At 34.4% G+C, this 23,803-nt stretch overlaps 4 protein-coding genes across 8 annotated transcripts in view; 3 read left to right on the forward strand and 1 right to left on the reverse strand.

Moving 5' to 3' along the window:
- The window catches only part of LOC118274256 (histone-lysine N-methyltransferase ash1), a 39,127-nt gene extending 38,538 nt beyond the window's left edge, over nucleotides 1-589 (reverse strand). For 2 of the 3 annotated variants that reach the window (XM_050707115.1, XM_050707109.1), the window contains exon 1: nucleotides 267-589. The gene's annotated coding sequence lies outside the window, so the exon portion shown is untranslated. The remainder of the gene's footprint in view (nucleotides 1-266) is intronic. The other variant, XM_050707113.1, reaches the window with a different exon arrangement.
- A 623-nt stretch (nucleotides 590-1,212) lies between these two features.
- Nucleotides 1,213-2,597, forward strand: LOC118274405 (tRNA-uridine aminocarboxypropyltransferase 2). Of its 2 annotated transcripts, none has more exons than XM_035591897.2 (3): nucleotides 1,213-1,391; nucleotides 1,715-1,798; nucleotides 1,885-2,597. In XM_035591897.2, exons 2-3 carry the CDS (start codon nucleotides 1,716-1,718, stop codon nucleotides 2,555-2,557), a joined length of 756 nt encoding a protein of 251 aa, XP_035447790.2. In that variant the 5' UTR covers nucleotides 1,213-1,391; nucleotide 1,715; the 3' UTR covers nucleotides 2,558-2,597. The 2 variants fall into 2 exon arrangements, with proteins under 2 accessions (XP_035447790.2, XP_035447789.2); XM_035591896.2 differs by having other exon boundaries at nucleotides 1,214-1,646.
- Nucleotides 2,598-3,285: 688 nt separating this feature from the next.
- LOC118274406 (40S ribosomal protein S15-like) lies at nucleotides 3,286-5,064 on the forward strand. The gene is made up of 4 exons (XM_035591898.2): nucleotides 3,286-3,426; nucleotides 3,580-3,665; nucleotides 3,912-4,134; nucleotides 4,862-5,064. The coding sequence occupies exons 1-4, from the start codon at nucleotides 3,418-3,420 to the stop codon at nucleotides 4,985-4,987; spliced, it is 444 nt and encodes a 147-aa protein (XP_035447791.2). The 5' UTR covers nucleotides 3,286-3,417; the 3' UTR covers nucleotides 4,988-5,064.
- A 6,441-nt stretch (nucleotides 5,065-11,505) lies between these two features.
- The window catches only part of LOC118274260 (bumetanide-sensitive sodium-(potassium)-chloride cotransporter), a 30,966-nt gene continuing 18,668 nt past the window's right edge, over nucleotides 11,506-23,803 (forward strand). For both annotated transcript variants that reach the window (XM_035591704.2, XM_035591705.2), the window contains exons 1-3: nucleotides 11,506-11,824; nucleotides 22,328-22,465; nucleotides 22,715-23,003. In XM_035591704.2, the coding sequence (XP_035447597.1) occupies nucleotides 22,452-22,465; nucleotides 22,715-23,003 (303 nt within the window). In that variant the 5' untranslated portion in view covers nucleotides 11,506-11,824; nucleotides 22,328-22,451. The remainder of the gene's footprint in view (nucleotides 11,825-22,327; nucleotides 22,466-22,714; nucleotides 23,004-23,803) is intronic.

Raw genomic sequence — 23,803 nt, forward strand, 5'->3', positions numbered from 1 at the left:
CGTAAGACCAGTTTATTCACGATGAAACTTGGTTGTGTTGTACAACGCAGACTAGAAGTATCACTAAAAAACTACGATGTTACATAAAAACCAATTTATTTTCGTTAGATAAATCATAATAAGCGAGTATAACGGTCTTTTAGTCCATTGGCGCCAAATAAGTGCATACGTTTACATTCATATGTGAAAATATAATGCCGATTGTTAATGTATTGCACTATATTATTATGACATTAAAGCCAAAATAAACTTCTTGTCATACTAACCACATCCGAAAACTTCGTAATAGAAATAATACACGGCAAAACGACGAAATTACTTCACACTAGCATAACACTTGGCCTCCATGTTTACAAATCATTCATATAAAAATGTACATACCTATGTAACTCAAGAGAAAGTCAGTGAATTTTGCATCTTATTCTTTTACTCGTATGAAAGTTACGTATGAAAGAACGAGACTTATTACCATTATATCTATATGAAATGCGGCGCAAAATGGCGTCCTAAGATCAAGAAACGCTTTCAAAATAATTTCTTTTATATTATATTTACTAACGACACACTATTTTGTGATAAATAGTTGTGTAACTTTTTACCGCTATCATGTTTTTTTAATTACAGAAGCTATATATAAATAAAAGCTAATTTGAACGAAAATATAGCTAACATAACGGTGTCAGTAGCTCCATCTTTTGGCCTATAATTAAAACTTTTTCTTACTAAACTTACTAAATACCGAATATTAAGATCAATTCAGAAAAAATACAATATTGTTAGAAAAACAATGAAAATTAGCGTTCTGTAAATAAAAAACACGTTAATACTGGTAGGTTTCATATAAGAATCGCGTGATAGGTATTTTTTTCTGATTTCAGCCTAGTTTCATTGAAATAAAGGTGTGAATGTATGAAATACAATCAAGAATATGGTTGACTTGGTGTGCTTTTATGAAGAAACCACAACAACAACCATAATTATATACAGTCAAGCAATAAGATGTAATCATTTTGATTCCTATACCTATATAGCTTAGTAGGAGTAAATCCTGAAATGAAATAAAATTAGTTTTTTTCTAGTCTTTGGGTTATAGCAATAGATAATAAAAAAGTTTATGGTTATCCCTCACAGCCACTTTCATATGTTCAGATTGTCATGTCAAATTGTCAGTTGTCAATAACGTCAGACGTCGTCTAGTGACAATTAATTTGATTGACATCATATCGTCAACAACACTCGGGCTCGGGTTGTCATTGTCATTGCGAAATACAAGCATGAAAAAAATAATTTTAATTTCTATTATTTTATTTATTAAACTCTATCAATAATAATAAAAGAGACAAAAATTTCGAAATATCAGATATCTGTCTACTAAAAAAAAACAACTAAAGGTCAGACTGTTTTCAGTCTTACGATTGTAAGAAGTGCCAAAGTGATTTGAATTGTGTGATCTGAGAATAAAGATACAGAATTATTGCACTATCTTTAGTAAAATCCTAAGAAAATGTTACCAAAAGTAATAAAATTTACTTGAGAGTTGTGAGATAGAGTTTGTTTAATTGATAAATTAATGACAATCAATAAGAAACAAATAACCTCAGCTGTTAATGTATCTTTTGCCAAACTTAAATTTTAGACACTAAAAAGTAAGTAGCTGCATTCATAGGATACTAATTTATTATTTCAATTAATATAATGACACATTTTTTTCTAGAATGGAAGAACTTGAAGTTTGGGACGATTTATCTAACATTCCGGCTGACCCTCCAGTCATGCGCAAACTTTGTGCAGATTGCAGGTAACAAACATAACTTTGTGTGTAATTGTATAGACTCTATAAATCATCTTAGTATTTTAAACTAATATTTAAGTTTTTTATTCCAGGAGACCAGCAGTAGTTTGTTGGTGTTCAGCATTACCACCGGAAAAGTTGAATCCTCGCAGCACAGTCATATTGTTACAACATCCTGCTGAAGAAAAGAGATGTCTAAGAACGGCTCCCATGTTGCAACTAGGTTTAGCACCTGATAAGTGCCTTATATTCAAAGGGAAAAAGTTTCCTCAACCCAGGCATAAAGACTTGGAGGTGTTACTCACACAGCCAAATACACTTCTGTTGTATCCTAGCAAAACTGCCATAGACATAAGAGACATGGAGAATGATACTGATAGTTACAATTTAGTACTAATAGATGGCACTTGGCCTCAAGCTAAGGCCATATATGCATCCAGCCCAATACTGCACAACATTAAACAAGTTAAATTGTTGACAAGCAATACTAGCAGTTATATTATAAGGACACAACCAACAGAAGGATGTCTGAGTACACTTGAAACTGCTGCAGAAGCCTTATCACAACTGGAAAGGGACCCAAAATATACTGAACTCTTAATACAACCTTTACACACTTTGTGTAAATATCAATTAGAAAATGGAGCAGTAACACACCAGTCTAAGGAGTTTCTCATTAAAACTAGAACATATCCCAAATTGATTGGCAAAAGGTTATCTAAGTTACTTAGATCTACACAAGAAGAATTGCCTGATCAAACATAATTTTTATATTTAAGAATAAATTATGTATGTTACAAAAATATTATCTGGTTTTTGTTACAAGTTTTATTCAAATACTAGTTACTCCCATGTGGTTTCACCAACGGTTTAGCTCCTTTAAAATATCACGCTACGATTTCAGTGTGATGTTTAGCTTAAAGTTTAATGCCTCTATAATCTTCCAAGACAAATGGACTAAACAACATAAACATAATTAATCAATTCGTTCTAATTGATGAATTATTCTAGTCAGAGTAGTCGGTAGTTTTGGAGATTAGTGCGTTTAAACAATTGAATAATTCTATAGAACATCACTCTACGCTCAATAGCAGCCGAGCATCAAGGGATATCAAGTTTGAGTAGCTAGTTGGATACGGTCGAGATCACGAACTATCGACCAAATTTCTCGGATATTACCTTAGCAACGACATGTTTGATTTTTGCTAATAGAATATTGTTGAGGGCAAATCCTTCGTTATTACTTTCTCCTCCTCGGTTCGTGAGACGGCAGCTAACTTGAAAATTCATACTTTATGCTGACCTTGGATTGAGAATGATGAGATGCCGTGTTTGATCTCAATTCTCTTTTTTCCTGCTGTTATTTTTTGTTTAGGAACTTTTCCTGTAATTTGAGTACCTTTGTTTAAAATACCTACAGAGCAAAACTAGACATGTTTTATGTTTGATAAAAAGCCAAGGTGCCAAATAATAGACAATATTACAGTGTTGCAAGACATTTTTGACATTTGATGTAAAATTAAATTTAAGTATTTTACACTGGCAACACAATCATCCCGCCGTCATTTTGACGCGATTTCATTTTTCTTTCCTTTTCTGTCGGTTCTGTCAAACAAATCGGAAACATGGCTGAGGTTTGTAAATTATTTTAGCATGATTATCCACATTTATTTCATGAATCATGGAAGAAAACTAAATAATTGTGATAGTGCTATCTATTAGTGTTATTGAAGAATAGTGTTCAAGTGCTATTTCTTGAAGTGAGTTACAATGTTTACGTTTTACAGGTCGATGAAACTCTCAAGAAGAAACGTACCTTCAGGAAGTTTACCTTCCGAGGTGTCGATCTCGACCAGCTTCTTGATATGCCCAAGTAAGTATCCACCGACTTTATTGTGTTCAAAATGTATTCACTAAAACATGGTGAATTTAGGTTTGACACCTTAGCGGATGATCTGTCAGACAATACACTGGTTCTTGATTACAATGACTATGTTTTCCGTAACGTAACATAATTTAAATCCTTAAACACTCTAAAGTTGTTGTCGTGGTATTTTAGTTGTGTTGATTTGGTCCGGTGTTAACAGTCGCTAACATAACCTCAAAATGTAACTTTCAGTGAGCAACTCATGGAGCTCATGCACGCCCGCGCTCGCAGGCGATTCGCCCGTGGCCTGAAGCGCAAGCCAATGGCCCTGGTGAAGAAACTGCGTCGCGCAAAGAAGGAGGCTCCACCAAATGAGAAGCCCGAAATTGTGAAGACACATTTGAGAAACATGATCATTGTACCCGAGATGGTTGGATCCATCGTCGGTATCTACAACGGCAAGACTTTTAACCAGGTAACTGTTATTTTATGTAATATTGTTACTACAACTATCAAACATTGTTATAACTGGAAAGAACTATGTTGTTAACCAAAATGCAGAAGCCTAACATTTAGAAACTGTAAACAAATCTATGTTGATAAGTTACTTAACCAAATTGAACAATATAAAACAGTCAAGTTGGGTACAAAAACGGCTTTAGACATGCTTTACTTGCAAAATAAAAACAACTGTTAAAGTACTTGTTTAGAAGAAAGAAGAAGGAAAAACAGTTTATTTGCAACAACATAAAATATTACAGGCTAAAAGAAAGTAATTTAAAAAGTAAATAAATAAGCAACACGGTGTAAAACAGCCAGTGCTTAGCCAAAATTAAGTCCTAGTCAGTTGTGCAGAAAGTATTAAATTGAAATACAAATAAAATAATTTAAAACATTATAATTTCATAGTGCATTCATTGTTGTGTTTGCAGTAGCGATTAAGATGACACAATCTTTATATTTAATGTAAATTAAGGCAGTCCCAGTTTAACAATGTAGCAAGTGGCAATTACTATGGGGTCTTTGCTCTACTATTATATTATGGATAAAACTTTCAAGTTCACCAGAGTTTAACATGTTTCATTTCTCACTGAATGTAGCCCAGTTTAAGCAATATATAGACATAGAGAGTGGGTCATGTTATAAAACTAGCTTGCAAAATTATCTAATATGTAATTAATATGTAAATGTTTTGTTTCCAGGTTGAAATCAAACCTGAGATGATCGGCCACTACCTCGGCGAATTCTCAGTCACATACAAGCCTGTAAAGCACGGTAGGCCCGGTATTGGTGCCACCCACAGCTCCAGGTTCATCCCACTCAAGTAGTGTGCTGACCAACACCTAGGCTTAAGTCTAAAACAAAAATGTGCACAGGACTACAATAAATGTATCTTGTGTAGCAATTACTGTCTTTTATTACCTTTACATAGACCATATAAATGATAAATGATATTTATTTTGCAAGTAGGTTACAATGTAACTCTTTTACACATCAATCTCTTAAATAGCTAGATGAGGCCGGCATTTCCTATCGGACTACTCTGAGAAGCAATGCCGAAATAAACTCTCAACTCACTCACTTACCGTGAACCATGCAAGTTGGTTCTGTAGTGGTCTTTGAGGAAAGAACCACAACAGTTTGAGCGGACCTGTTCAGATGGCAGCACGCATGTGTCAGTTTACGATCAGCTCAGCTGCCGGCTGTTGCTGAATGATCCGACAAAGATCAACCAAAAGAACATTTGGGTAGGTCACACAAATGCTCAAACTGTCAGAATATAATTAACTAAAAATAAAATGACTAGCCAAAGTTTCACACGGTATATGGTAGGTAGGGGAAACCTTATGACTTAATTCACATATTTGTTATCATCTTGGCTGACAATATACGAAAAATGAGTGAAATAAGCCCAATAGGTAAGCCAAAAAGTGTATTTTTGTCTTTGAGCTATATGGACACTCTTTACAAATATGGCATTGGAACTGCCGTGCCACATGTCCATAACATTCCTAGACAGCATACAACATTACTGCTCTTCTGTGATCAAGAAACAAAGCTGTTCATACAGAATTGAATACTTGATCAATTTAATTATTTTGTTTCAAAATTTTCAGTTTTCATTGAAATAGTTGCATTACACTTCTGTAGACTAGTAGGTAATACTTGTAGTTTCATAAGTCATGAGTGATTTCCATACTGTATAATAATCTCTATATAAAAATCAATTGCTGTTCGTTAGTCTCGCCAAAACTCGAGAATGGCTGGACCGATTTGGCTAATTTTGGTCTTTAGTTATTTGTGGAAGTTCAGGGAAGGTGTAAAAGGTGACAAAAAACATATTTGAGGCTATACGAAGTTTGTCGGGCCAGCTAGTAGTGTATAAAAAATGGCTAATCTTCATAATTATTCTCACACTATCTGTAGATTTGGTTTTTGTTTTTATTACATTACACATAGATTGGTTATTGAGATTTACTGCCAGTCATAGATCATTCCTTATAGTCTCTAGTGTAGTGAATATCAGCTTTTTGCCATGTAGTTTAGTTGAAATTCAGTATGTAGTTGTTTCATAGTGACTGGTACTACTTGTGTCCTAGGTAAGTGCAGTACAAACGAACAAAAAAGGGAGTATCAACTGATGTATCATATCAATCTAGTCTGTCAACTGTCCTAGCAAGTACAGTTTCGGCATTTCTTCTTAGAGTAGTCTGATAGACTAGTTATTTCAGAGATTGACGGTTAAAAGTGTTATCTTGTAACCAACTTGCAGAAATAAATATCATTTAGCGTATAATAAATAGCTGGGCTGTCAGAAGCCGAGTCAAGCCGGCCGGCCCATTTGTGCTAAAGCATTGCTCCGTGACTCGATTTTTTTTTTTTTAAACGTTGCCCCTCATTAGGATTGTCTCCTGTGTCGTGGGTGCGTTTTTACAAATATACAAGTTCACATACACATAACACCCAGACCCGAAACAACAATTTGTGGATCACACAAAGAGTTGCTCCGTGCGGGAATCGAACCCGCTACCCGTTGCGCGGCAGCCAGTTGCCCAGCCACCGCATCAACCGTGCAGTCAAAACCACTTTACCACAAAATATTGAACTAAATAATGGTTTTAATGTTAAGATAGCCATTCTAGATAACAATTATGTATAATTAGGTTTTGACCGCGTCATCCTTCCTGTGAAAAAAATACTTCTGGCAGCATTTGGGTCCGGGCTAAGCCCTACCTGCATCCATAGACAGATACTTTTTTATTGCAGCTTCTTAAACTTCAACTTCTTCGTGTCACGCTTAACGGTCAATTTCAATAATATACAATTTTGATACATTTTCTACGGAGCTTATGTCAAAATACTATCTCTAGTAAGCAAATCTATTGTACAGCAGATGATAGGTTATTGAAATTGGCCGTAAGTTGGCTTAATTTACATTTTAATAGTTAACCTATCGTCGCTTACTCCAATATACAGAAAAAGCCTTTTTACTTCCCGCTACTAGTCGACAGATGGCGTTAGGCATAACTTCCTAGTCCTAGATAAACTTTCAGAAACCCAGGTTAAGTGCGGCGCTTGCGCTGGAACTGCGGACTGCCTAGCGGGTTATCGGTGCTCCGGCTCAAAAAGCAGCGAGTAGAAACGGGGTGGTTTTTAGTCAGCAACAGTCTGACATTCTCTCTCGCCTCGCCTTGGGAGAGGGAGTGTTCGCTCAGAAAAGTCATTGGATGATTCTTCTACCTTCTAAAATTGCTAAGTAAAATTGTTGTGGGATTCAAGTCCATTCTCACTGGTAGGTAAAAATACGTGTCCATTAAAATGTACTTCTTAGTACGCTCTTGCGTAAAACAATTATTAAATGATTTAAAAAGGAAAATAATTTATAATTATAGGAAAATCGTATAAAATACGGTAGAAAAGGACAATAGTGGCTGACGTCGGTATGTATGACGTCACGTAAAGTCCAAAGAATATACCTATGAATTCTGTGAGTGCTTTGTAAAGCCCGTGACGTATCTGGTTTCCTGGATCACTCCACAACAATATTGATTTCTTTTATTATTATACGTTACTCATGCCATGCTAATTAAACAAATAGGTAATGTTGGCCATCCTTACACGTTAGGGTTTGTATTGCATGTTGTGTTGTTACACAAAGGCTTCACTATTGAAATTCTAGAATCTAGACCTAGCTTGTGTAAAATTATAAAAAAAATACTAACTCATCCTCCTATCCTCTCACAAAAAGTTAAGTCAATAAAATTCTAACAGAAATAATTAAATATCAGTAGCCACAAACAGCAATAAGAAATGTTAAGTTCCTAAAGATTTTATAATTCTCCGTATTAATTAAAAGGCTGCCTGTGACGTGGAGCGACTGTCCGCCTGAACGAACCACGTCGTTGGGGTTAATAGAAGTGCATTACCCATCAGCAAGGCACATCGTGCTTGGTGGACATCAAGAAACCAGCTCAAACCGGAGCGAGCAGCCTCGGGCCGACTGAGCCCGGTCGCGCCAAGCCAACACAGCGAGCTAAACGTATATTTGACGATTGACCCTTTTTGCGTCAGTTACCAACACCCTAAATGGACTTACGAATCATTTGAACACATATGCTTACTTATGTTTGGAAATATTCACCTCGACCTATACATTTACGAGCTTCAGATTTTATTTAACAAAGTTCTTGTGCAACGTGTTTTGAAATAGTTTAGAGTCCTGCCTAATAAAAAAATAAACTGGTTTGGTGTATTTACTATTACCCTGTTACTGGTAAGTACCTATTGGTTTTTCCATACGAGGAGAATTACAGGTATTTTAAAAGGAAATAAAAAACAATCCCGTGTATTCTGGTCGTCAATACCAGGGGGATAAATTCTGTATTCTATCAGGCGACCATACTAGACCAGGAACTTACTAATTCGTACATGGTCAGCGTGAACTTCTCAGAAAGTTTCATGATAAACAGATCTCTGAAAAAATGACTCCTCGTTCCAAAGTCATATGACAATAAGTACCTACTGTGTATGTCATTAATTATTAATTTCCAGTTGACGGCAGTTTTACTGACTTCATCGCAGAGGCACGCCAGTGAAATGATCTTGCAATTAATTTGTATGTCGTATATCTTAATTAGTCATGTTTCTCCGTTGTAGGTAGCTCTGCAAACAATATGAAATATGTTTAGGAGATTCTTCTAATGCTTGTGTTAGTCACCACCACTACATATTGGAAAGAAATAAGTAATTTTCTTTCCATTTCGAATTTATTTTATGTCGACCTTTACAAATTCATTTTGTATGAAAATTATCAGTTATAACTTGATATATCTAGTTTACATCAGTTACATAGGTATGTTATTGATTATATCTGAGAATGAACTTGAATTTTTCAAGCACATCCAATCCATTTAATAGCCTGTGGTTAATGAAACTACTTTTGTACCTAATCTAAGACCGGTAACCGGTTTTAATGAATTCCAAAGAATTTTAAATATTGTATTATTGTGTCTAAGGTAGTGTTGTGTTTTGCTACCGAAGCACCAATCCTCTCCCCCATTCACAATTCCCCAATCCGTAATAGGCAACAGTCTTGTATCTTCTTTCAATCACTCTTGAATCGTCTTTTCTGGCGCTTCGTGATCCGTCTGCTCGTTTACCGCCTTATGCTATAAAAAGTATCTAAGCACAAGTATTAGCACAATTCTTTGAATGACCGGATACATGAATTAGAAGGGAAGCCAGTTAAGCTATGTAGGTTCTGATTATCCCTAATAATCCCTATATGGGATAAAGGGGTGAGTTTTCTCGATTTTAGGAAGAACTTCTTTAAGAATTCGGAATTATAGGTGCTAGAAGTACATAATCCTTGACAACAAGCTTGAAGATTACAATATAAAAAGTAACAACAAACATTACACTGTTATGTATTGTTTTGAGATTTTTTAAAGAATATTTTTCAACGAACTCCAGCTACCTAATAACCAGTCCATGAGTCAAATTTGAATAAAATTAGCTAGGTAACTAATTGTTAACGATTAACGACTAATACTTAACTTCTATGATCTATGCACTCATATTATATCTTCGATCATCATCAAAAAAGGTGACCATAACATAACTACATATAGGTACCTTAATTATTCTGTACCCTTAGTATGAGTTTGAGAGCGTGCTCGGCGCTCTGATTGGTTGGTTTATTCGAGACGGCCAATTAGAGCGCCGAACGCGATTTCGTTTCGATTACTTTAAAGGTAAAGCATACTCGTACCACCTCGTACTAAGGGTACTGTGCAACGTCGAAACGAGTTTACGTTTTTTGTAGGGTTTAGTGTCAAGTTCGCTACATCTGGTTTTATAGATAGGTACGTATAGGTATATTTCTTTGATGATCAGTAAGTACCGAAGATCTTAGATTATCGGAGCTGCGGACTACCTAGCGGGTTTACCGGGGCTCCGGCTCGACAGGCAGGAGTAGGAACGGGGTGGTTTTTAGTCAGTAAGAGTCTGACACTCCCTCTCGCCTCGCTCTGGCGAGAGAAGACATTGGATGATTTTCCCCCCTCAAAAAAAAAAGATCTTAGATTAATCATTGATAGGTAATGATCTTATCATTGTGAATGAATTGGCACAATATTAATATTTTATTATGCGGTTTTCACTACTATTTACCGGAAGTTTTATAGTAGGTAAGTACTTAATAGAAACAGCAGTTATAGTTGATAACACAAATTGCCACACATTAGAGATAGATAACATTAATGGCACTGAAGTAACAGCAGACGAGCATACACTAGTCACCACGGTCACGGTGGTTCTTGCGACATTCGGGAAGAGCTACATTTTTACCGCGGAGGATCTGACAGGTTGTTGGGGCTCCGTTTCGAAGAGCAGGAGTAGGAATGAGGTGGTTTTTAATCAGTATAGTAATAGTCTGACACTTCCTCTCGACTCACCCAAGGCGGGAGAAGTCATTGCATGATTTTCCCCCCCAAAAAAATAAAAAGGGTACACTTTTGACAGAGACAGGGAAGTCAGAAGCAGTCTGATAAACTTTCTCTAATAAACTTGAACACTGACGCCGGACGCGCCGGACTTCAGTGTTCCAGTGTTTTCATGGTTGTAGATCCTGGGTTACAGGATTTACAGAGGTTTTGGGAGGTTGTAGCGGGCTTTTAATTGCCATTATTATTGCCATAGGGCAATTACTGCGAGTATTATTATTTTTCGATATCTACTACTTACTAAATGGAAACACTTTATTTTTCGGTGGGTACTTGACACATTTTTTTCAAAATTTCCATTAATCTATAAACTCAAACTTAGGTTGTATTGCATACCTAGCTACATATATTTTAAGACAAGTAAGTACATGAATGATTAACTCTACGCTATAAATCCCGTAGTAATATCATTGTTACACATATTTCAGCTGTAACAGATTGCAGATGGCGCCCCTCCGTAGAACGTACCGCAATAATATATACTTAGCAATACCTACTTTATTGCTACTCAATGTTTATTGGCTTTTATGACCGACCAGTAGGTGTGTGGATTACCGAAAATTTGTTGAGCAGAAGATTTATGAGCGGGATAAACGTGAACTATATGTTACGTCCGTGAAGACATTGGAATGAGCACATTTTATAGTCGATTCACTTTGGTGCTCCAATGTAAATAATATTCGGTATTGACTAAAAATAAACACATACATAAACAAAGCAAACGGAATAGGTTCATACTTGTAAGTTTGGCTCCACAGGCGGCCGCTGGAACTGGCAGAAATCTCGTCCTAACTAGAATGAATCATTGTTGTAATTAAAAACTGCCGTTTGTAAGGGCGCTTCGTGTTGGTGTGTTTATAAAGAGTCGGGGCAGAGGCTTCGCGGGCTCTGGTCGACTGCCGCCGCGCCACCGGCCGCACGCGCCTTCGCGATTTTCCGCCTCGCGAAACGACGCGAATTGACGCGTCTTTGTGTAACGTCTTTTTAAACAATATATTAACAAAAATATTATAATATCATGTTCATCAAGTACAATAATTTATTTGCATAATTTTATAACATTAAGTGGCTCCAAACTTGTGTGCTTCAGTGAAATAAAACAGTGATAACTATTTATTGTATTTATTTTTGAGAGGACGTTTCTTCTGCAAATATTTTGAGGTAAGAAAAAAGTTTAATGCTCAGTAGTATATATTTTATCAGTGTGTTACGTCTGTTTGCTGTGTAGGCGGTTTTCACTACAATTAACCGGAATCCGAGGCTTGTATGGAATTCAAAATTGGAACAGCTGTGTCAATTAACCAAAAATAATATGAGATGATCCTGATCAAAGTAATTAGTTTCTTAATAAGCTGACTTCAGAATTTACTTAAAATTAACACAAAAGGGAAATAAAATAATTTCAAATCTACAATTAATATTTAAAAATATTTATATAGAAATACTAACTTAAACTAATTTTATTTTAATTTCTATACAATAACTTTTACCATGCGACAGAAACTTAACTCTAAACCTCATCACGTATTAGCAAATGTAAACCTTGTCAAATCATAGAAGACAATCTTAAATCTCTTGTCATCACTGTGAAAATTCATGCCGGTAGTTTTCAAACACTGAAAATCCGGAAACTCGAGATAAGACAGAATCTAATTACTTTAGTAGCTACTTATATTATGTTAAGAATGTCTATAGCATTTGTACCTTATTTAGTACTGAATCATTTGAAAGATATTTAAATTGTAAACGGCAATAATTAACTCCTTTTGTTTGAAACAACCTTGTAACTCAAAATTGTTTGTTACAAAGAAAAATGTGACATTAAGGTAATTGTTACGGAGGTGAAAAATATGTCGGGCTCTGTTAATCGCAGTGTTAATTGCGTAGATTAATTAAATAAATAATTAGTGGCTACAAGCAAGGTGTCTATTATGTGTGGGAGATAACGCTAAGGACGTGTGTACAAGCTAGGTAAGGTACCTATGTACTATAGTCAGTCATTCAGCCAACATAGACGTCAGTAAGGGCTTTAGTCACTTAGACTGAGTTCCTACCAAATTGTTGTAGTTTAATATTGTTATTAAGTGACGAGCGATCGGTTAGTTGATTACCTTTTAAAGCGCGTCTGGCTCCATCCCATTTAAAACGTGGCCGTTTCTTTTGACTTTACCCTGTCAATAGCTTGGAACGGATTCAATCAAATATTATTTTTAGTAATGTCCTTTTACCTGATCTAAGGACCAAAAATTTGATAGTGCATCAAAAATTTGGTCCTTGGATCCACCTAAAAAATCATATCCTACTATTATAAGTGCGAAAGTTTATATATTTGTTTGTTACTCCTTCACGTCAAAACGGCTGAAGGGATCGAGATGAAATTTGGAACAGGGGTAGATTATGGTCTAGTATACCCACGGGAAGGCGGGTGAAGCCGCTGACAGAAGATAGTTTTCTATAAAATAACCTTACGTATACATTATCCCTTTTATGTTTGTTACACATTGATAAGACGAACAATACTGTTGCTACATTTTATAGACACTCGACTGATTAGGAGCTGTAAAGGAAAAATAACTGATTACCTACTGATGATCTTTGTAAATTATGACTAAGTACTAGGTATTTTATTACCCTTATATACTTATCTTATTGTAGTACTGTAGCGTCTGTAACAATACATAGTTACTTACTTAATTACAAAAGTAGTTTAGGTTTATACATAATATATTTACTTTGACATTGTCTTAAGGAAACAGATAATCAAACAAAATCTTTATTTACTTTTAATTTTTTCTGCTAGGATCCTATCCCTATCGATTTATATCACAAATGATTGAATTTGTTTGCATTTGATGTGCTTGAAAAATAATGTATAGGCTCACCTCCTATTACATGGGCACTTATAACACAAATGGTGAAAAGTGGGTGTTCATTGTACAGAGGCATTACGTGACATAATGTAGGTACACCTCTATCTACCCCTTCGGTGTAAAAACAAAAATATAATCCCAAAATGAAAAGCGAACGTAAGTGTTACGTCCCTGGAAAATAATGTCCTGTACCTATTTTCTAATCACCAGAACCTTGCCTTTCGAACATTGTCGATGAATGCAAAGAGGAACAATTAATCAGGTTTTTGTGTGACGTCTGCGCTTACACAGCTGTACCGCTTACCTATTTATTTACGTAAATCTTTCCTTTAATTTCATGTGTCACATTTGATGCTATTATTGGTGAGAAGCCAGAATTTTACTCATTGACATAATAAGAATTGATTTTTATTTATATTGTTTGAACGCAGTTTAAGTATAATGACCGTTTGATCAAAAATAAGGAAAACGGTGGGGTTTTCATAAGTAATATTTAGAGGAAATTAATCTTTGGTACTCTCTCTCTCTCACTTAGGACATTTACCTCATTTCATCGCATAAAGCCAAGTAAATAAATCGTAATAATAAATGACATAGTTATTACAACTACCTCTCTAATCATGTACATGGGTACTAGGTACCTACCTATATCGTTAATTCATTACGCTAATTGAAGCAAGCACAATTTTATTAGGTATTGTGTTTGAAAGGAAAAAATGGAATCTGACAAAAATGTTACCGTGTGCTACAACACGTGTTATCATTAATATAATATAAATTAAAAATAAGGGAAAGATAAATGGATCGTGTGAAGAATGATATGAAAAAAACTTAATTTCCCTTTAAAAAGTAAAAAATAATAAAAGAAACCTAATCTTAAAGTACATACCTAAGAATGTACTAATAATTCTAAAAAAATACGTCGCGTTGGGGGACCGCTCCTAATTATTTCTTACTTCTCTACGATTTTTTCATAAGTATCACATGCTTGGTGTTAACATTAAAGTAAATTGATGTTTAAGTACTTAACTATAACGCAGAAAATAGAAATATAGCGGCGCGGGCGGCGGTGTGCAGTCCGTATTCATGCGGTCCCCCAACGTGACGTATTTTTTTTTAGAATTATTAGTACATTCTTAGGTACTTTAAGATTAGGTTTCTTTTATTATTTTTTACTTTTTAAAGGGAAATTAAGTTTTTTTGTCGGGGGTTTTTTAAATTTTTAATTTAATTTTTTATTTCATACTTTTTATAGGTACGTTAGGTTAAGTTAGGCTTAGTATATTACATAATGCTTACTATAATTTCAATTCTTGTTAAGGTAAAAATTACATTCAAGGTCAAGCTCGTTCGGTTTGATTTTTTTTTTACTTATTAATTACTAGTTTTTGTTTCTATAAGTAGGCTAAAAATTACATTGGTGCAGGTTTTATATTTCTGTATTTTATAAAATATTTAATTTAATTTTTTGTAATTATTTTATTATTATTTTTTTTATTTTTTAATTTTGTTAATACGAAAAAATTCTATCTTTCAATATTTTCTTTCAGTGCGGTTTCATTTGAGACCCCATCCCAGTATATTTGCATACCTTCGGTTAATCTCCCGCTTACGTTACTTTCACCGCCCATAACTTTAAAACGGCTCAACCGATTTTCATCAAACATGTCTAAAAACACTCGCACATAAGTCCCCTTTAATACGAAAAAAACTAAATTGAAATCACTGCATCCGTTCGGGAGTTATGATGCCACAGACAGACAGACAGACAGACAGACAGACACGTCAAACTTATAACACCCCTCTTTTTGCGTCGGGGTTAAAAAGAACGCATTTTGTGGTAGGATCATAAAATGACGTCTGATAGGTCTGAAACATTGTACCCGCATCAAGCAGCTTGGAGAAGAAGAAGTAACAAAGAAGATTGGTATACATAAATACTTATATATTATGACTAAGTATATAGAAGCGAAACAAGAAAATTATACATATCTGTAGCTGAAAGTAACAACCGATCTATGTAAATTTAAAATCTGGTTCGATGTAGGTTTTTGAATAGAAATAAAACTCATGTAAAAAATCGATCTCAATCCGAAGATTTTGAGTCAACTTCGGTCGATAAACGATATATGAATTTCAATTGATTAGTTGTAAACAAGGCCACAATAAGTAGCTTAATGGATTATGAAGGATAGTAAAGCAGTTTCCATATTTTCCATCTGTTTTAGAATATATCTGTTCATCGTAAATTCTTCGTTTCATATTCGTTTGAACTGAATATTATAACAAGTCGTGTCTGTTAAAATAATAAATCATCCATTAGATACGTCTTGTAATGTAAACAACGTTTTCAGGGTTGATTGAATATGATTTGAGATTTTTAGTACCAACCTACTTAAATACATGTAAATACAATTATGAAAGACATGATACTGAAATTTGTATTCTATTATTAGGTGGATATTTACTTAGGTCCCTTCAGATGTGTCGTAACAATAAGGGTATCTACATAGGTATGGCGGCCACTAAGTGGTTTGAGGAAGTAAAAGTCTCAAATTTCCTAGTTTTTCTTCCTGTAAAGCCAGCTTTTGAGAGAAACTCGACTCGGACTCGGAAGAAAGGTCCTGGAGGTCTTTTCTAGGTTTAATCCTGTCATCAAAAGAAATGCATTGATGTCTAAGTATTCTTACATTGAAAGAGTAAACAAATACAGATCAGATGAGTTAGTAAGGAAAATCCCGTGGCCTTTCAAAGGACGGAACGAAAAAATACAAAAAAAAATACTTAGGTACCTACGTCGGTATACTTGAGAAAAATAACCGTCGTGAACTTCACGTCACTTCGTTGGTGACCTACAAATGCAGCTGTACAGTGTACCTATAGTTACCCAATCGATACTGTTTAGTCGACTATGCGTAGGTATGACTATCTTCATCAGACGTCCCTATTACTTGATTACCCTCGAAGCAGGGCCGCACCCCGCCTACGTCACCTCAGATAATAACGTAAAGTTGCATATGACCTTGTAGGCAACCACTTTAAATAGTTCCATAGCAATTTTTAGATTATTATCGTCCTTATATTCATTCTACAAAACTAATTTTCTAGAGTTGCGTATCGAAGGACCAAAATACTTTTACTATTAAATTGCTCTATATTTCTTGATGGGTGATATAGCTATTCCTTACAAACACATTTTAAAAGCGTGTTAAACGAACGTGATTCTTAAAATCCACGGTTTTCCTTAGCAACTTGTTGGACGTTCACCACCCGTATTTAGGGGAAGGCAATCAACAGGTGGACGCACTGTTTGACACGATAAACAAATTTAATTACCCTTTAACCTGACGTTAAGCTTTTAGAGCTAAAATGGTTAAAGCAGAACAGGTTGTCCTTTAACTGTCAGCATTAAATAATTGCATTACCTGCCTTTGGAAATCCCCGGTCAGAAATAAAGTAATCTTGAGGAAAGTTTTGTCGACTAATTCTGTATTCAGCTAAGGTTTCATCGTACATTCGACTACATGTTTTTATCAGTTTAGGAATACAGCTAAAGACACGTTTCTATATGGGTTCTTAATGATAGCAAATAAATTTCATAATGTAGATAGACCATCCTCAATCATTTCTCGATCGGCCCTGAAGGTATCCTTGCAAGAAACAGGGAGGTGACCAGCATTCAGCAGCCACCTGACTCTTTATTAAGTCGACTACTTAATTTATAAGCACCCAAAGGACCAATCATGTACAAAGAAAAAATGAGGTTGCATATTTGTAAAAGCAAGTAAATAGAACTGCTTCTAAGTAAAAGATCCTGACTTGAATGTATTTAAATGAGATCATTAACAACATGTTATCATATTATCACTGTATCACCGTAGCACATGAGTTAAAATCCGAGATAACACTCTGGTAGTCGACAGAAGTCAGACAGAGATCTTTTTACGATTCTTTTTATGATTAAATGGTTTAGTGGTACATAAGACAAATAGATAATGTATTCAAACTCCTAACATTCGAATAAAATTTTAATTTTATTTTAGTTTTCCTCCATTCCTTGTCATTATACTCGTTATATTTATATTTGTTGAACAATTGGAGTTTATTCCATAAATAAACCAAACTATTTCCACGTATTATTTACACATCAAAACATTGTTTACATATCCTTTAGGCTAAGTAAAATGGTATAATATTCGAAACGATTTCATATAAATTATAACAAATATATCTACAATCGTTTCCGCAATAACCACTATGTTTGCATCGCGTTGCTGTAATTTATGTTATTTTAAAAATCGTCAGTTCATACAAAAACTGCGGTGGCAAGATAACTATTGTCGAACGATCGGTCATTACCTTTATTGTTCGCACGCTTTTGTGTTCATGTATCAGGTGTTGTTTTTTTATGTATTTACAGAAGCATAACTAAGCTAAGTGTTCTTTGAATTCTGTGCTGCGGGAATGTGCTCAATTTCACGGCACTGAAGGAAATATGGACAACATACATAGACAATTGGGTGAGTGAGTTTCTGTTAACATTTAAGAGCCAGCCTTACCCGATGTAGAGGGATTGGGACTTAGACAGGCCCTTCTTAATATACCTTCATCTACATACGTTAAAATTTACAAAACTGTTTGATGAATTTCAAAATATAAAAACATCAAATTCTAAGTAGCAACACAATATTGATTTCTTTTTGCACGGTAACAATAACAAAATAAGCAATTGAGACCACTTCTTACAAGGGCCACCTAACTAAGTAGCTACAGCCTACACTTATTTTATTTTTTCATAAAGAGGCAGACTTTTGTTAAGATATTTCATACTAAATAAACGAGACTAGACAGCTTCTCAATCTGAAGTGTTTACTACTCCCGAGAAAAGATATTTTCGGGATGACATAAGTGTCTATCTTAATGTCGAACCTTTTTCCAGTAGGAAAGAAAAGAGCTCTACTTGTATGTATGTAGAATGTACTTTAGTATATTTATCGTCAAGCACATTCAAATTTCGTCATGTAAACAGTAAATGTTCTAAACTGACGGAAGTTGTCGTAACCTTTGGGTAGCCGCCAAAAATAACCCTATAACGTGACGTCATCTCCATATGATGTATGTATACTCTGTACCCACCATTTGAGGACATTACGACCTGTTAAATGAGATCGTTATGAAGGTAACATTTGTTCTTGATAATGATAACAGCGGTTATCGAACATACCTTACCTAAAGGGGCTGAAAAGCAGAAAATACGAACTTTTGATGGTAAAAGTCAGATGAAAAATGGTTTAGTTTGCGAAAAGGAGGATGCATTTCTGCAGCACTGCAGGATATCTTTCGAACGTAGACGATGACGCATGTGTCATTTTGTTTTAGTAAACGAACTTGCAAGTACCAATTACCACATATAAAAGACACGCGTAAAGCGTAACTTAGTAGAGTTGACAAAAACCTGTGATCTCCAAGAATGTCAACTTAAACAAGCACTTATTTGGCAATATTGTGATCTAATACAACAAACAACGATTGCTACATTACGCAGCTTTAACCGAACAAATGAAGGTGTGAAGACCGTTCCCTTTTTGTAAACATTTATTGTTACTGCAAAGGTAAAACTGTACAAACTGTAACTTAAGTTTAATACTTAAGGTATGTCCAGTTATTTGTGTTGTAATTATCGAATGCCCGATTGTGTATTTTCTGGTCCTTTAGTACACAAACAATATCAAAATCCTACATTAAATATTTGGTTATTTACAGTATTTTTAAGAATTTATAAAATAAATGGAAAATTTTGTCTACTTAATCAAGAAGCTACATTTTGAATTTACTTTGCTGAATAAGTATTTGCTTGGTTAGATAATCTACCAATTTTCCTTATGGTTTTTCATTGAGAAAATATCGATTGCCCTAATTTTAACTAAATTTTATTATTTTGATTATCCTATTAGGTTTTCCAAAACGCAATAAAACTACAAAGCTCTTCTTTGTAATTAGGTAAAATATTATGTTTTTTCCTATTATAACAATAAAAGACGTGGTTCGGTGAGAAATAATACCTTAGCAACATTTTAAAGAGCTCAGAGAATTGATCATAAAAAGTTTTAATAGACATTTTAACTAGGAATTAACCTATCTGAGAAAAAACGTCTCTAAACAATAGAAACATTGCGAAATTAAAGTATAATAAAACTAAAGTTGTCAATTAAAATACATAAAAAATACAGTCATTTTGAAAAAAACTGGTTAAACGTGTTTCTTTAATAAATGAATAGTTAATCGATCAACTGACCTATTCTAACAAAATACGAGTTAACACTTATACGTAGGAATGAGTACTCAAGTTAAATATTCTTGTTTTAAGTTAATTACACACGTGACACGGTGCCACATATGTAATAGGTACATACACGGTGATAACTCAAAAAAATATTCTTGGTATAAAATGCTTTATGTTTCAGTAATTCATTCGTTTTATTATACCTTTTAATTACGTATCATCGTCATCTTCAATAATAGCCAATGACAGTCCATGGCTAGACTATGAGCCTCCTTTACATGAAAGAGGTTTGCCATAATTTCCCTGCTTGGAAGGCGGGATGGAAATGGCATACCTAGTTAACTAATTAAAATATGATTATAATTATATTGATGATGTTTAACTAGTCAGTAACATTGTTCCACGCTGTACTAAAACTGGTCGTTTGAACAACTAAAACAAGATAAGAACAGAAGGACCATTTAATTTGATAAGCATGTTACTTTATTATGGCATCTTGTCATTTACCTATGGTGGCATTTGTTTAGTTTACTAGTCAGAAGGATTAGTTTCTGGTTTATTATGTGGCCTGTTAGTTGACTAACTAACCAGAAGCATAAGAAACATTTTTCATACAGTGGTCATAAGAAATGTCTTCTTAAGCCACCAGAGCCTGATCTGGTTTAAATTACAAGCTTCTCATAAAAAAACACTAATTAAAAAAAACATTAGGTCGCATTTACCTATACTACAAAAAAAAAAACAAAAAAGAAAAATACGTTAAGTCGTTATTAAATTCACACTTATGTATGAATTAATTAATTATTATAATATTATCGATGTTAATTCTTGTCAGTCATTACTCAAACTGGTCCTTCGGTCCGCATTCTCTGAAGTGATGTTATCAAAGTGGCTTTACCAAGTCACGTGACGTTGAACATGCGTTGTCTCAGTCTTTGTGGGCTGAGTTGTGTTTCCCCCATAACCGGTCGTAACCAGCCAAAACCCGACTGAAGTCTTCGAAACAAACCTCGTAAGGTTTTATGTGTTTCACATAACGGAGTAATGGAGTTTCTTTTGTTCAAGTATAAACCAACCATTGACATGTAAACTGTTTAATAAATGAATGTTTGTATTTGGAAATAAATAATGTCTTTATACTCTAAACTAAGTTTTGGTAGTAGGTAACCATGTCAGTATATTCAGTATAAGATTTTTTGTGTCAATGATGGCGTCATTTGTTAGAGCTAGACAAGGACCGAGATAATTAATGAATGATGTTTGTCTTATTCAATTAAATAGAAAATGGCACGTCTTTCAATTATGTTTAGTGACATATCAGCTGTTTTTTGAACGCTACATTAAAATAAAAACACTAGACACTTTTATTTCTTGTTTGTTAATCCCTATATTGATCTATAGTCAAGGAATCTGGGGAAAAGGCAAAAGGGATTATGTTTGATAATCCCTTTTGATCTATAGTCAAGGATTCTTCCTTATTAGACTCTCTCTCTCTTACTTACTTACTGTTACTCTCTCACCCAGGTATCCCGGTTAGGACGATGGCAAGGGAACCACATTCTGACGTAGCTGAACGATAAACTAGTTCAAAGCGGATTTGTTTATTTGTTTAATGGAAGGCCAGCTAATTAGTCATCTCATAAAATCTTTGTCCTTACAATCTCAAAGAGTAGCACGTGTAATCTTTATTGATAAATATCGGAAGTCGATGTTCTAGTGGCTATCAGTCACATAGTATATTGCTGCACAATCATTGTCTGGCTAATATTAAGAATAAGTGACTTATTATCTAGACTCTAGACGACAAACTTGTGAAATTTTATTTTTAAAATCTGGGTGATTTAAATATTACGTGAAATAACTCATGAGTTAAGTTAACTGCGATAACTTGACTATTTTTAAAAAAAGCTTGAGTAAAAGAAGCTTTGGTTAAGTTAATGGTAAACTTCAGATAATGTAGATTTGAGATTAAAATAACTTGCAGTAGTTAAATGGTTGTATAGAATATTTTCCAAAATGACAGACAATACCAATAAAGAAATTAAAACAAGAGGCAAACGATACTGAAAATTTTCCATCAGCCGACACATTTAGTTTAATTTCACATGCCTACCTAGTAAATATCATTTACTTTAATTATTTCATACATTTGAGGTGAAGCTAGACGTACTTATAGTTATTACATTAATCGTGTACATAACTATGTCTAAAGAAAACGTTAAAGTAATTAAGTAGAGTACAGAGACTGATAACATATTGTCGTGTTAGCTGACTATTACAGGGCACAAAAAATTTCATGTATGAAACGTAATCCCTAGAGTTTTCCAACGTATACTACTACTTCTACATTATGAAAACAGTTGTAGTAATAAAACAATCAATTAAATTACTTGTAATGTTATTTTAACATATCTAGTAGATCTAGTTTAAAAAAAAAACTGTTTTTGAAAATAGTCTCTAAGTTAACTCAGCTGGTGTAGTTCATAATTTTTTTTCTTTCTTTCTTTTCAGATATAGTGCGAAACAAAATTATGTGGTTTTGGGAAACAACAAGGAAATATTTCGTCACAATAAAGCTACGAGAGGTAGTGTCGTACAAGTGTAGCTTCCGGTAGTCTACCGATTTGACATCAATATGGAAGAAAATAGGTAAGCTGCATATTTAATGTATTTATAGTACTTTAATCTGCCTATAATTCTATAAAAATTTTAGTAATTAAGTGTAAAATAAACCTGTTACCAGTTTTCATAAAATCTCTCTTAAATTATCAAAATACTTGATTAAAATAAAAGTTGGTCCTTTTTGGTCCTTAGGGACGCATAATAAATTTATTGTTGCTGCAACTTCCAAACAGCACAAAATTAAAAATTGGTTTAAATTTATTTCTTTATCACTAGGTTTACTGTCTCCGCCGTGGAGGGAGAATCCAAAAAGAATGGCATCCACATGGGAGCCAATATCATCACCAGACCTTTACGAACGTCTGCTGAGACCGTAGAACGAGGAGCAGGAAACAATGGCCAATCAGACACATGGCTGCATGACGCTGGATGGAGAAGAAAACGCTCATTGGCCCAACTTACCAGAGAAGCTCTGCCACGATTGGACAATTATAGGAATTCGAAGAGAGCTTTGAAAAGGCCTAGTCTTGGAGAGCTACATGGAGATCATCTTATTACTGAAGAGGTAAGTTAAGAAGGCTAAAAGCTAAAATTATCCTTACCTACAATGGGACAGAGTTAAACTGCTCTTCTTCAGATTAATTCAAGTATTAGCTGTGCCTAGTAATTTAGGACCCTGATCCGGAACTGCGGACTACCTAGCGTTTATAGGGTTTACCGGGGTTCCGGCTTGAAAAGCAGGAGTAGGAATGGGATGTATTTTAGTTAGTAAGAGTTTAACCCTCCCCATCGCCTCGCCCAAGGCGAGACAAGCCATTGGATGATTTCCCCCCCTTAAAGGAAAGGGTAGGATATATAAGTATGTAGGTAGTTACTAAGCAGACTATATCATAAATTTTCCACTATGTAATGACCTTTTAGCCTTGAAAGCCATAATTGTTTTGTGAATTCTCACCAAAAAGCCAATGTCATCTCATGCAGCACCCGTCATTACGATTATTGATCTCATACAATCAAAGTGTCGTTAGCGGTTAGACAACATTTATATTAGCGTTCCATGTTTCGCCGTATAGGAAAGAATTATGTACATATTATTTTTATGTATGTAATTATTTTGCCGTAATTATAAAGCTGAGCATAAAATCTGTTCTCGGTTTTGGGAAAATTTTCTTTTTGCAGAACATAATTATGAATTTATAATACTGTGTGCACATGTTTAAATTCAGAACAACTATCCACTATTATTCTTCTCATATTAAATACAAAATTATATTTGTGTCACAATTTTTTTTTGTTATAAACCTACTTTAATTTTTCCATATATGTATATATAGAATTGGCATACCTATCGAAGACACAGCTATT

The sequence above is a fragment of the Spodoptera frugiperda genome, chromosome 3 (assembly GCF_023101765.2).
Source record: "Spodoptera frugiperda isolate SF20-4 chromosome 3, AGI-APGP_CSIRO_Sfru_2.0, whole genome shotgun sequence".
Taxonomy (NCBI): domain Eukaryota; kingdom Metazoa; phylum Arthropoda; class Insecta; order Lepidoptera; family Noctuidae; genus Spodoptera; species Spodoptera frugiperda.

Bases quoted from the DNA above. Each gene is read 5' to 3' on its own strand.
- LOC118274406 (XM_035591898.2), top strand. The intron at 3,666-3,911 runs GTAAGTATCCAC...TGTAACTTTCAG, and splicing joins CAGCTTCTTGATATGCCCAA to TGAGCAACTCATGGAGCTCA. The intron at 4,135-4,861 runs GTAACTGTTATT...TTTTGTTTCCAG, and splicing joins ACGGCAAGACTTTTAACCAG to GTTGAAATCAAACCTGAGAT.
- LOC118274405 (XM_035591897.2), top strand. From the start codon at position 1,716: ATGGAAGAACTTGAAGTTTGGGACGATTTATCTAACATTCCGGCTGAC. The intron at 1,799-1,884 runs GTAACAAACATA...TTTTTATTCCAG, and splicing joins AAACTTTGTGCAGATTGCAG to GAGACCAGCAGTAGTTTGTT.